Source organism: Anser cygnoides, chromosome 3, assembly GCF_040182565.1.
Source record: "Anser cygnoides isolate HZ-2024a breed goose chromosome 3, Taihu_goose_T2T_genome, whole genome shotgun sequence".
Classification (NCBI taxonomy): domain Eukaryota; kingdom Metazoa; phylum Chordata; class Aves; order Anseriformes; family Anatidae; genus Anser; species Anser cygnoides.
In genome coordinates this window covers 63976527-63988618 of record NC_089875.1, presented here as the reverse complement: position 1 = coordinate 63988618, position 12092 = coordinate 63976527, and the positions used below count along the sequence as shown (strand labels likewise).

The 12092-nt window shown below is 35.5% G+C and overlaps 1 protein-coding gene across 1 annotated transcript in view; it reads left to right on the top strand.

The window, feature by feature from the left end:
* LAMA2 (laminin subunit alpha 2) overlaps nt 1-12092 on the top strand; it is a 380764-nt gene that overhangs the window by 350184 nt on the left and 18488 nt on the right. Inside the window, exons 52-56 of the mRNA XM_066993195.1 lie at nt 703-841; nt 2498-2509; nt 4999-5119; nt 7381-7644; nt 8956-9104. Coding sequence (XP_066849296.1) covers nt 703-841; nt 2498-2509; nt 4999-5119; nt 7381-7644; nt 8956-9104 — 685 coding nt within the window. The remainder of the gene's footprint in view (nt 1-702; nt 842-2497; nt 2510-4998; nt 5120-7380; nt 7645-8955; nt 9105-12092) is intronic.

Below are 12092 nucleotides of genomic sequence, written 5' to 3'. Positions count from 1 at the left end.
AAGGAAGAAGGAAAGAAGCAAGGAATAAAGGAAAGAACTCTCTTTGCATTTCTGAGGAATAATGTTCCCTTCTTCCTTGGGGGCTACACAGCACTTTTCAGTGTGTCATGTCTCTCTCAATGAACCTTAAATTCTGTATTAATCCACAGACTGAAAACATGGATGGAACATGTATTTAAATAGGATGGTTTTATATAGTTCATCAGTGAATCCAGATTGAGATTAGACATGTCAGCAATTGACTACTTTGGGCTGAAAATTGTTTAGAGTGACTGATTGCCAATCTCTTAGGCACATCATGATAATCCTTAACAAACTTTTACTCTAAAGAAAACCTGCTCAAGTGTCAACCTTTGGACGGAAATCACAAATTAAATATAAAATGATCTGTTCTGTCTTGAGTTTGTCCTGAAATGTTAGCTCCAAATTACATTGACACAGAGAACATACCAAATTAAAACTGGTTTGGAGAATATATAAAAGCATACAGAATTGCTATATCTCTTCAGAAAAGTGTGGGTCTCCTTATGTCCATAACTGACAGTTTGGAAACCCAGTGTTTTCACTGAAAAAACAAACAAACAAAAAAACTCCTTGTCTCTCCCTTCATCTGGGAATCTTCCAAATATTTTCTCTTTGATTTCTTACACTGACATAATTGTTTGTATCTGATTTTTGAAACTAATCTCAAATTTCTTCCAGCTAACATATCAATTGTGGACATAGACACCAATGAAGAAGAGACTATAGCAACAACTTCTACAGGCAGCCACTCTGGGCTCAACTTAAAAGGACATGAGAAAATATATTTTGGTGGATTGCCAACCCTTAGAAACCTAAGGTAACGTGGCTCAAACCACTTTTTTTTTTTTTTTTTTTTTTTTTTTTTACCTGTGGGGAAGGAAGGTAAATGAAGTATAATCTTATCGTGTGTATCCATTTATTGAACTCATTTGCAGTAAGTGAATGGTAGATTCCCAATGTAGTCTACATTACCACACCAGACCAAAACTTCACTTATACATTTCAATGTTGGTCACAGTTCACGTTATACAAATACAAGGTAAACTGTTGTAATGGTGCTGTACAGCTTTCTGATGCTGTTCAGAGCCATGATGGAGCTGGCTTTCTCTTTTTAAGTCTATTTTCTTAAATGATGAATAGAATTTATGACTCTAATCATACAGAAACACCTCCATACCTCCACAAAATTAATCACAAGTGTTTTACTTGTGCATGAGTAGAAAAACTGAACTACAAACTACGCCCTGTGGGATTACTGTTAAATGGGCATGCATGTCTTCATAATCCGGGTCACTATAGTTTCAATACATCTAAAAATACGGTGTTTAGAAATCACTTAAAATTATTTGTAGATGTAAATTCCTAGACATATTAAATTCCTAGACAAACTAAATTCCCCTTGATATATGTAATATAATTGGAATGAAATATGTCAACCTTTTCACTTCAGAAGCCTGACCCTGAATTTCTTACTCCATTAAAGTTCCTGTTATATATTTTTAAAACATTGCATATGATTATTGATAAACTTAAATTTTAATATAATAAAGTAACTGGATAACAGACTCTTGAATTTAGTGTGTGTATTACATGGTTTTAAATAGACGAAAAAGCTTACTTAAGGCTTAAATGAATATTCAGCAGTTTTGCAATTACAAGAACAAGAGAATTCTGTGCTACAATGAACAGATGAGCAACACAGAAACAAGCCCATTAATCCATGTCAGCTTTAGCTATATGGCATAATGACAGCCTTAAAGTTGTTTTGTGTACAAGGAACTGGTGTGATTATTCCACAGGCTGTTCAGTAACTAAAGGAATGGACACATTTGTTAATTTATTAGGTTAATAACTGACCTCTGGTGTCAAATCATCCAGCAATAGAAAGATCTAAGCTATTTTCCTCTTGAAATTTAGCACTATGTTGTGTAATTGTGAAATCACACCAGCACATTATAAAATATCTAGAGCAATTATATTTCAACAAATCCTTTGTGGTCGCTCAGAAAACCAGTGTACAGCAGCTACCTGGACCTCTGGTAACCATTTTGCCTACAGCTGTAGGCAAATCGGTCATTGGTGCAAGATGAATTTTAAGGTAAATTAGAGTCAAAAATAGTGAAAAGGGGATTAAAGCAAAGCTGAGCTACTGCAAACAATAGATGCTGAGGTCCCTGACTTTGTAATTATCAGGTTGTGTCAGTTCTGCAAAATTCTTTTACATGATTTGCTTTTTACTCACGACCAAGTACAGCAACAAATTATAAAAGCTTTCTGATGTACTACATTTTAAAGTATCTGTTTTCAGAGTAATCCGATTAATTATGATAGCCTAGTAGTGTGTATAGAAACTCACCATCCATTATGTGTTTATATATCTGCTTCACAGTGAAATATTTTGAACCTTGTTAATGAGTATCATTTGCTATAATTAATGTAATTTTGATTTTTTTTTCTTTCTCTCTCATCCTAGTATGAAAGCAAGGTAAAGATAATCAGATTACTTGCATGACTTGCATGTGTCTAGTAAGTGCAGCTTGAAAGCACAAGCGGCAATGCAGAAGCAGCGTGTGGGTAGTATTTATACCAGCTGTTATGCTAAGGCTGTTAATTCAGCGAGTTGCTCCTGCTGCAACAAGCAAAGCTGCTTCCAAGTGCTTAACGCTGTCATGTTACATGCTGTGCCCACACCTACACAATCAACTTTTATTTTCTTCACACAGCTGCTTAATTCAGCTGTGTTTGTTTATTACACTGGAGTGCATTGCAAGCAAAGCTACAACAAGCTGTATTTCCAAGTTTGGTTAAGATCTCTAGTCTGTAAGAACGGCATAGTCCAGGGTCAGGCAAGGAGCAATGCACTCCAAGGCTGTGAATTAATTCCTGAGATGGGTATGAAAGCTAGGTGCAGACTTTGGTGAAATTTGCCACTTCTAAGTTTAAGAACTGGGGAGAAGATGGGGGATGTCACTTATTTGTTACAGTGTTTTCAGTTTGCAGCTATTTGCTTCCAGTTTTGCTTTGAGCTTTCAGATATGAACTGAACTTGACTCAGTTTTGCAGCTTAATTCACAGGTTGAATTAGAAAAATGTAACTTCCCCACCGTGATCCAAGAGACCCACTCTTTTAAAATCAACTAAAGACAACTTAGATTATTTCTTCTTTCCATCCTCCACTCTTTTCTCATGTTGACTTGAAATCGATCCTATTTTGGAGAAGAAAAAAAAAAAGAAAAAAAAAAAGCCCAATAATTTTCTAAGATCTGAAAGAACTTGGAAAGTTCATTAAGAAAACATCAAGCAAGTGTTAAATGTTTACAGGGCTTTAGGGTTCATATGAGTTAGGAAATGTAAGATAGCAGGAACTGCCTGTAACCAGAGAGCAGGACGGCAGTCTGTAATTGAAAAGGACAAGAGGGCGTAGGAATATGAAGGGGTTATGGACGACAGTGACAGGAGTGTATGGGCACTGTTGACAGGGACACGGCAAAAGGGTTCTGCTGCTGGTAAATGAGTCTCTAAAAGAGCTGGGGAAGAGCTAGGAAAATCAAAAATGAAAGATGATCGCAACTACGTGATTGTAAATAAAACAGAATAAGGATTATTTTAGTAAGCCAGATGGTTACTTTAAGTTACATACAGGATGAAAATTTGCCAGAGAATACATTGCGCTTGCTAGGATGGCTATAATGCAAAGAATGGCTTTCGGTACCAAAATATGCAGCTAAACAGTATCTAAGCAAAATGTTTTTATTTTGTAATTAACATTCTTAAAAAGCTTTTCTTTCCTTGCAGGGAGTTGAGTGGTGGGTTTTTGGTGTGTTTTTTTTTTGTTTGTTTCTGTCCTGTCCCGTCCCACCCCCCACCCCACCCCCGCCTCGCGGTTTTAACTCCTTATATATTTTCCAAATTCATTTTTCTTTCTTTGAGCTGCTCACGTTATTCAGACATTCTACTAAACTGCCAACACTCATGGGTGACCGTAATGTTGTGAGCGAATTAACTAGTGCTTTTCTTTTGGGATTTAGTTTCCGTGGTATGAATGGCAACATTTTTTTCTGAATTGCCTTTATAAGGCTTTTCTCCTTGCAAACCTGGTTCAGATCTTACCAGCAGTTACAGTCTCTCTCTGGTGTTGCCAGGCTTGGAATATGCAAATTATATTTTTACATTCAAGTATCTTTAGTGTAACTTCCAGGGGGTTTCTCCTTTCTTCAGGCTTCCAGCTGATGAGTCAAAACCTGGAACTTTGCAATTCTGCTATAGTATTTCAAGTCTTGAATGGGTAGTTGGGTTCTATAACAAACTCAAGTGTTTTGTTTTCTTTAACCACCCAATAAAGTCAAGTGTATTACTATGTTTAAAATAAACATGCAGCTGTTTTCATAGGAAATATACTGGAAATATAAAATATAAAGAAATCAAATGTTAGTCCATGTGACCATAAAGGATTCCCAAAGCACTGAAAATATCAAGTGATTTTTTTTTTTTTCAATCTTTGGCAAAGACTTCATAAATATTTATATTCTGCAAAAGTTCCTTTTTCATTAAGATCTAGCATGCATAAAGATGAATGAAACATCTGTCTTCCAGTCAAGGTTTTTCCTTATTGTTATGATTTTCCAGTTTGCATCTTTCTTCTTTGCCTAAAGAATAAATACTTATTTCAAAGCTCACTGTCACCAAATGTGACAACACTCCTTTACCAAAAGAAAAAAGAAAAAGAAAAAAAAAAAAAAAAGAGGTCTATTGCCAAAAGGAGATGAAGCTCCTGTTACACCTTTGTTGAGTGATGAGTGCATTATGTACTGATAGGTGGCAGAAGGCAAGATGTATTCATTTGTGTATATGTATGTATTTAAAAATAAAAATCAAGCATCTGTGCATCTCAAAGTGCATGTGTTTGCATTTAGCTGCCTGTGCGCTTGCTAAAGTCTGGTCTTGAAACTAAATTGTACTTTTGAATTTCTTTAGGCCTGAAGTGAACTTAAAGAAATATACAGGTTGCCTCAAAGAGATTGAAATTTCAAGGACACCATATAATATTTTGAGTAGTCCTGATTTTGTTGGTTTAACTAAAGGATGCACATTGGAGGTTAGTCTGACTTTAATATATTTTGGTCTTAAAGGGCATAAATGTTTTCTGGTTTATGGCAGAACATTTTTAATGTATAATGTGTATTCAGAAAAAATACAGAGATCTAACCTAAACATCAGAACTATTTAAGAGAAAGAAAGATTAATTAGTCTGATCGGAAAGTAGATCAGTTTTCCAGATCCTGACTTCTTGGACAGTATTCCTAGACAGTTGTGATATAACTGTCTCAAAAAACTAGGATTTTCTACAATGTTTATCAGCTTTGTTTCAACTGACTGAAATGGGAGTTATTGACATTAATGAAGATACGATTAGGCACTGATAATATTGCAAAAACCTTTAAAAAATGATGCATACAAAATTCAAGGATTTAAAGATGTTTTTAGACAATGCTTATTGCAAAATCATTCTCTACAGAATGAGTGACTTTGAAAGCCACGGAGGGCCTCGGGGTAACTGAAACAAAGTCACATTTAGGGTAGGAAATGTAGAACGCTTATTGCTACAAGATACCACTGAAGTTGTAGGGACATTTCTTACTGATCACTCAGAATGTACAACATTGGTGTTATTATTTTAACTTTGAATACTGCTCAAGTCCAATTATTTTCAACTGTTGCTGCTTCTAATTAACAGTCTTCTGGTTCATATAAAAGTTGTAGAATCCTGATTCAAAATTATGGAAAGAATATAGTAATTTTCCATGGAAACAAAGAGTCTTATATAAAAATAATATTTCAGGTGACAGTTGTCTCCTGATTAATACTTTTTATTTCTTCCCTGGAAACATATGCTATTTAAGATAATTTTGCAAGAATATATGCGTTCTAGAGCTGCATATCAGATAACAGTACAGTAAATCTAAATTATTTGCTGTTTACTTGATGCTCTCCAAAACACTACTAATTTCCTTTGAACAGTAACTGGAACTTGGCCAGCATAAACTAAAGACAAGTAACCACTTTTGCTGTATTCATCACTTCTACCTTCATCAGAACAAAAAGAATACAATAATAGGACTCTTGGATAAGGTGTAGACTAAATGGATATGTCATGAGATGGCCATTTTTAATCTTTTAGGTTTGTGGTAAAGCTAAACTGTAAACAACCAGATTGCTCAAATTCTTTTAAATCTTAGTAATTTGAGTTCAGAAAAAAAAAATCTTTAGAAGTTCCTATTTATTTCCATTGATTGTAGATTCTTTCCTGAATGGGAGAGAAAGATTGTCGTATTCATTTTCTTCTGATGCTGTGAATCTTAGAAAGAACTTTTTTTTTTAGGATTATTTTTTTTTTAACTCTTGAGTTTTCTGAGTTTGAAATCTAATTGGATTAAACATTTTGTTGGTGAATTAAATAAAGTATTATCATTAAAACAAGATATGTAGGATAATTAAAAATAAGTGAAGTAAAAGCATTAAAAATAACATTAAAAAAAAAAAAAGGCTGGATATAATAAGCTATGTAAATGCCCTGGGATTTCAGAGAAAGTTAAACATCAACAATTTTATCTGTCATAGTCATTTATCTCTATATCTGAAAACAGTTTTACTGTACTGAACAAAATGGTTAATTATTTTAGAAAAATCATTTTTTTTCTATAGAGTGGTCTTCCTCTGATGGAAGAGTGCAAGAACTGGCAGAAATTACACAAAGTCTTCATGAATATGCACAAATTTTTGTTTTGATGAAATACTCCACTCTTTAAACTGTGCTTATAGCTACAAATGTCCAAAGAGTTGGGCCATGAGCAAGGAGTGCTTCATTTGCGAGCCTGAGTCATCAAGAAAGCAATGGTGCTTAGTGAAGCAATAATAATGAGGCAGTAATGACTCATTAATAGAAAGTATTTTCTAGGCAAGTTTGAAAAATAATAGAATGTAGTTTGTGTTGTTAACAATTATACTGATTTAAAAGCAAAATCTCACTGTAGTAACTCTACGGAAAACATTCATATTAAAAAAAAAAAAAAAACTCTGAGCAGATAGTTTTAATATGGGAGGATATTCTGAAATTGGACTGGAACTTTGTATTCCTGTAACCAAGAATTCCAGAAATATTCTGATGCACCAGATATAAACAGGTAAACTCATGTGTGCACAACACTTTGAAAAGTAAATTGCTTAATGTTTATTATTACTTTCCATCTCTCACAGTAGTTATATTTACATAGTTTATTATCTTAGTTAATGAAGCTGTGTGTTCATGCTCTGCTTTTAATTCTACTCATGCACTTTCCTGTCCTCTCCTTTCTGCAGAACATTTATACAGTTAGCTTCCCCAAACCTGGCTTTGTGGAACTGCAGCCTGTCTCCTTTGACTTGGGCATAGAAATCAATCTCTCCTTCAGCACAAAGAATGAGTCTGGGATCATCTTGTTTGGTACAAGTGGCACAGTTGTCCCCCCGAGGAGAAAACGCAGGTACACTCCTGCAGGAAAGCTGGAACGCAGCTCCAGCTGGAAACTGGAGGAACGCAGGAAAGCTTCCCCTCTGAGGAGAAAGCGCAGACAGACTGGACAGGTACGAAAAACCTAGCAAAAGATAAAGGAAACCCACGACTTTACCAATTTTATTTTCCACTCAGTTCTGTTCCAAGGCACTGTCATGTTTGTTCTTAAGTTAAAATTCAGTGACTGGGGAAAAATTTATTCTAATATTATTCTTTATCTGATGGAAAACATGATAGGGGCTCAGAATTCCATTTTTTTATTATTTTATTGAAGCAACTGTTTTCTCTTAAGGAATCATATTTGAACATCCATTGCTTGCTGCTAAACAATGTATTGTTTTTCTATGATATAGATGTTTCATGTTGTTCTTTTTTTTTAATCAAACTTAAATGTTTGAGAATGTTAGTCCTCATTCTGAGGACTACTTCTGCACTCTTTGTGCCTGGAAACACCTCATTCCTGTTCACATAGACTCAAATGAGGACCATTCAGTTTTCCTTGAGACAATGGGGAAAAAATAATAATAAAAAAAGCTAAGAGCAATGCAAGATAAGCTCCTTGTTGTGGGATTTATGATTTAAGAGTGCTCCAACCTCTTCTCCTCGCCCTTTCTGAAGAAGAGGATAGAGACAATTTATTCAGAGAAAATACCTGCAGAGTTAGAAATTATTCAAGTCTTGAATAATGAAAAACTTAATAGGTAGACATACTACAACAAAGATAAGTAAAAAAAATGTTTGCTGCATTCTTTTGGGAAGTGATATTTCATTGTTCTCCTTCACACTTATTTTGGGACAAAGCCCTTGGTGACCTGAAGCAACACACGCCAGGAACAACACATTATAATGGCTCGCCCACGTCACATTGACTTCAGGGTAGGGGCACCTTTGTCATTACTTAGCTCTTCAGGTCACACGAGTGAGCATAACGCTCATTGCTATAGTAACTGTAGGTTAGATCTTGATATCTGCTACAACATGATATTGGTTGCTAGAGTAACTACAAGCATGATTTGCCAGCCCTCCAAATGCAGAACTCACACTGAGACCAAAGCTATTCAGGACTTGATAGATTTAAGACCAGGCCTTGGAACAGCAAAAATCAGAAGAATTTTAGGTTAGAAGTCTCTTTGCTTCCCTGCAAATAGGTATGCAGAGTCAAATTTTTTGTTGAGTCTTTCCAGCATGACTTTATTTCACCCATTCTTCATTATAAAAATACTATAGAGCCTGAATGTGGCAAAAGCAGCAGAACTGCAACTATCAGTGAACAATATAAAAGCCAGTGTAAAAAAATAAAACATATATACTAATGTAAAAACAAGTGAAATTGTTTCTTTCCAAATGTACCTTACCTTCATGTAGCAATGTATATGTTGCAGGCATACTATGCAGTGTTCCTGAACAGAGGTCGACTGGAAGTACATATCTCCACTGGAACACGGGATCCACACAGAATCACCATCAAACCAGAAGCTGGAGAGTTTCATGATGGCAGAGCACACTCTGTGAGGATAGAAAGAGCTAAAGGGTAACAAATAATCTGGAGGTGCTACAGAACATGCAGTACAGTACAGTACAATTCAACAAAATGAATGCACCAATGTCATTAGCAATGCACTTAAATGCTTCCACTGAGGCAAAGAATGTGCCTCCTTATCCAAAAATTTTCAGGAGTCAGTTCCTGCCAGTGCTTACTATTCTGCACAGCAATGTATATGTGCTTTCATAGGTTACCAGCCTGTTTCTCCAAAGACCTACATTTGTCTGAGTTGGCATTTTTAACCTTCTGATGCTTGGCAAATAAATTTTATTAATCTAATCTGTACATCAGAAATGCTGCTGTGGTGCAGTAAATCACTTTTTTGAAATGTGTAGAGAAAGGCCATTTTCAAAAAAAATAGCAACAGCACAGCAGTCTGTAACTGTTTTGATATGCCGTGTGCTGGTGGATGTACAGTGTTGCCCGGATAAAATGGTAAAACAGTGACAGTGCACAGTCCCAGGTAATCAACAGTCTTTCTTACAGCTGGAAAGCCATTGCACACCTTCTCAGACCATGTTGTTTTAACAGAATTTCACTTAGTTTCCTTTACTTTTTCTCAGCTATCATAAGAAATGCTCATTATCCCTTCATCATTGAGGAAGTGATTAGAAACAGCACTACTGTAGTAGTCAGTATTATTTATGGCCTGAAATCACCCTTGTTCCAAGCAGGGTTTGTAGGCATTTACTGTACAAACATTCAGAGGATTAGTGCACTATGTACAATGCTGTTCTGTCTTGCTTTGTTAAAAAGAAATTAGAAAGAAAATGTGACATCCAGCATGTTACAAAATGTGGTAGATTAATTGAACAGGCTTATCCAAGCATGCTGAATACTAGGCTTTACTCTTTATGCCCCATCACACTGAAGCCTCCTTGTCCAACAACTCCTGTCTGTCTGTTCCCCAGGTGCCCTCCTGTGTTCTCTATAACCTGCTTTGCTTTGTCCTTTGTCAGTATAATTTTCTGTCTCAATTTCTCTTGTATGATTTTAAAAAATCTTGTAAATAGTGCCTTCAGAAAGTCTTTCTCCCTAGCTTCTTCTCCCTAGTCTAGTTGGAGGTAAAACTGCAAATTCTTTGGGAGAAAGAATTATTTTGGAAATGGATGACTGCATTATGCAAAACATCATGGGCTGCTGTGACAGAAAACAATTATCCAGTAATTATAATAAGCTCTAAAGAACAAAGAAAGTTCTTTTCATCAGTGCTATAGCAAGTACAGTAGCTTGACCCATGAAAGTACAAGACACAATTGCTGTACAATGCCATCCAGTGATGATGCTTGTTAGATGCACCCTCCATTTTTTCAAAGTAGCTCTCTTACAAAACAAATTGTTTGAACTTTGCAGTTCCTGTATGTTAAATGGAAGGGAAAGGATATAAATTAAGACTAACCCCCTCCTCTGCTCATTATGAACTCAAGCTTTATTTGATTAAATATGAGGGATGTCATCTGAAAACTCTTCAGACAGCTAATTGTCCATATAATTATAAACTATTTGCTTTCTCTTCCACATTAATTATAGGATACTGTTTGAGGACTAATGCACATCATTGTGTGGTTCTGCTTGGTGCCAAAATGTTTACTATGGTAATGGCTAAAGATGAGATGAAATGTATGAGTGCTGACGAAGAAGTTGACAATCAGTAGCAGTGGATAACATGCAGCAGCACAAAGGATAACTCGAGTCTTGACAGGCTAATTTTCCTACGTTTGCTCTGAAGGCAGTGAAGAGAAGTATCTTCTTTGGGATACTTCACAGAACATAAATTAGTCTGTTGCTCTGAACTGACTCCAGAGAAATCTCTCTCTTTCTGTTTCCACTGCTGAGGGATCTAGGGGAAATCCTAGAGATTCTCCTCAAAGACAGGGCTTTTAATACCCACTTCCTGCAACCCTCCAAAAAATGAACCACTTTCTTACTCTACAGATTTCTAGATCAAATGAATGCATCCATATTTATCAGGAAATTGGAAAATTTGCATGCAGTATGTCAGTTATTTAATTTAGGTGCTTAAATGCCTATCCAGTTCTGTCTAGGACTTGTCTAAAAAAAAAAAAAAAAGCATTTCATGTATGAAAATAGGCCCCTTTTCAATGAACATTTTCAATACTTGGTTTCTGTCTAACATTTGTATTTTTTTAAGGGAGAATATAAGAGTTCAGTATCATTTTGCAGCAGAAAAAAAAGTGAGGTTATCTACCAAAAACTGATTTTTTTTGCTATGACTTAGGGATAAAGACTACTTCTGAAAAATCAAGCTACTTACTTATAGATACACAACCTGGATTTAGATATCTAATTTTAGTCAAAGGTGCTTGAATAGTTAGGTCCTGGTATTTATTTTCTCTTGACCACAACTGTAACATATTTGAAATTAAAACTGCACTTGATAGATCATATCAAAGTTTATAGATACAAATGCATCTTCTTTGTGGTCTTGATTCTTTCCTGGCTAAACTCTATTAAATACAGTCAAACAACATAAAGAAATTATGCCCAGTAGCATTCTACAATCACCTTCAAAAATATGAAGTTCTCATCCATCCTTTGCGACTCAGCTCACCTTGAGCTGGATTTGCTCAAAAGTTAAAGATTTTCTGTTTCATCCTTCAATTGTAAGTTATTTCAAAGGCAGCAGTTAATTTTTTTTATCTCATTGCTATACCTCATTTTGTATGTTAGCCGTCAAAATTATCTATTGTCCCTCAGTTCCACAGACCTTACATTAACACTGCTTTCCTAGTATACCCAATGTATGGCTCGGAAAAGTATTTTTTCACTTTCTGTCCCCTTTACAAGGTTTCCTTGTAAATGTGGTACAAACCTGCAACATTTGCATCTCAGTAGCTTTGACAGGAAAGAGTACTCAGCTTTTCTCTCACATTTGAATTCTGGCCTTTACCAGAACAATATTTGCCATCACCATACTTACACCTTTCCTGTTTGCTCTTTTATTCATTTCTTGGA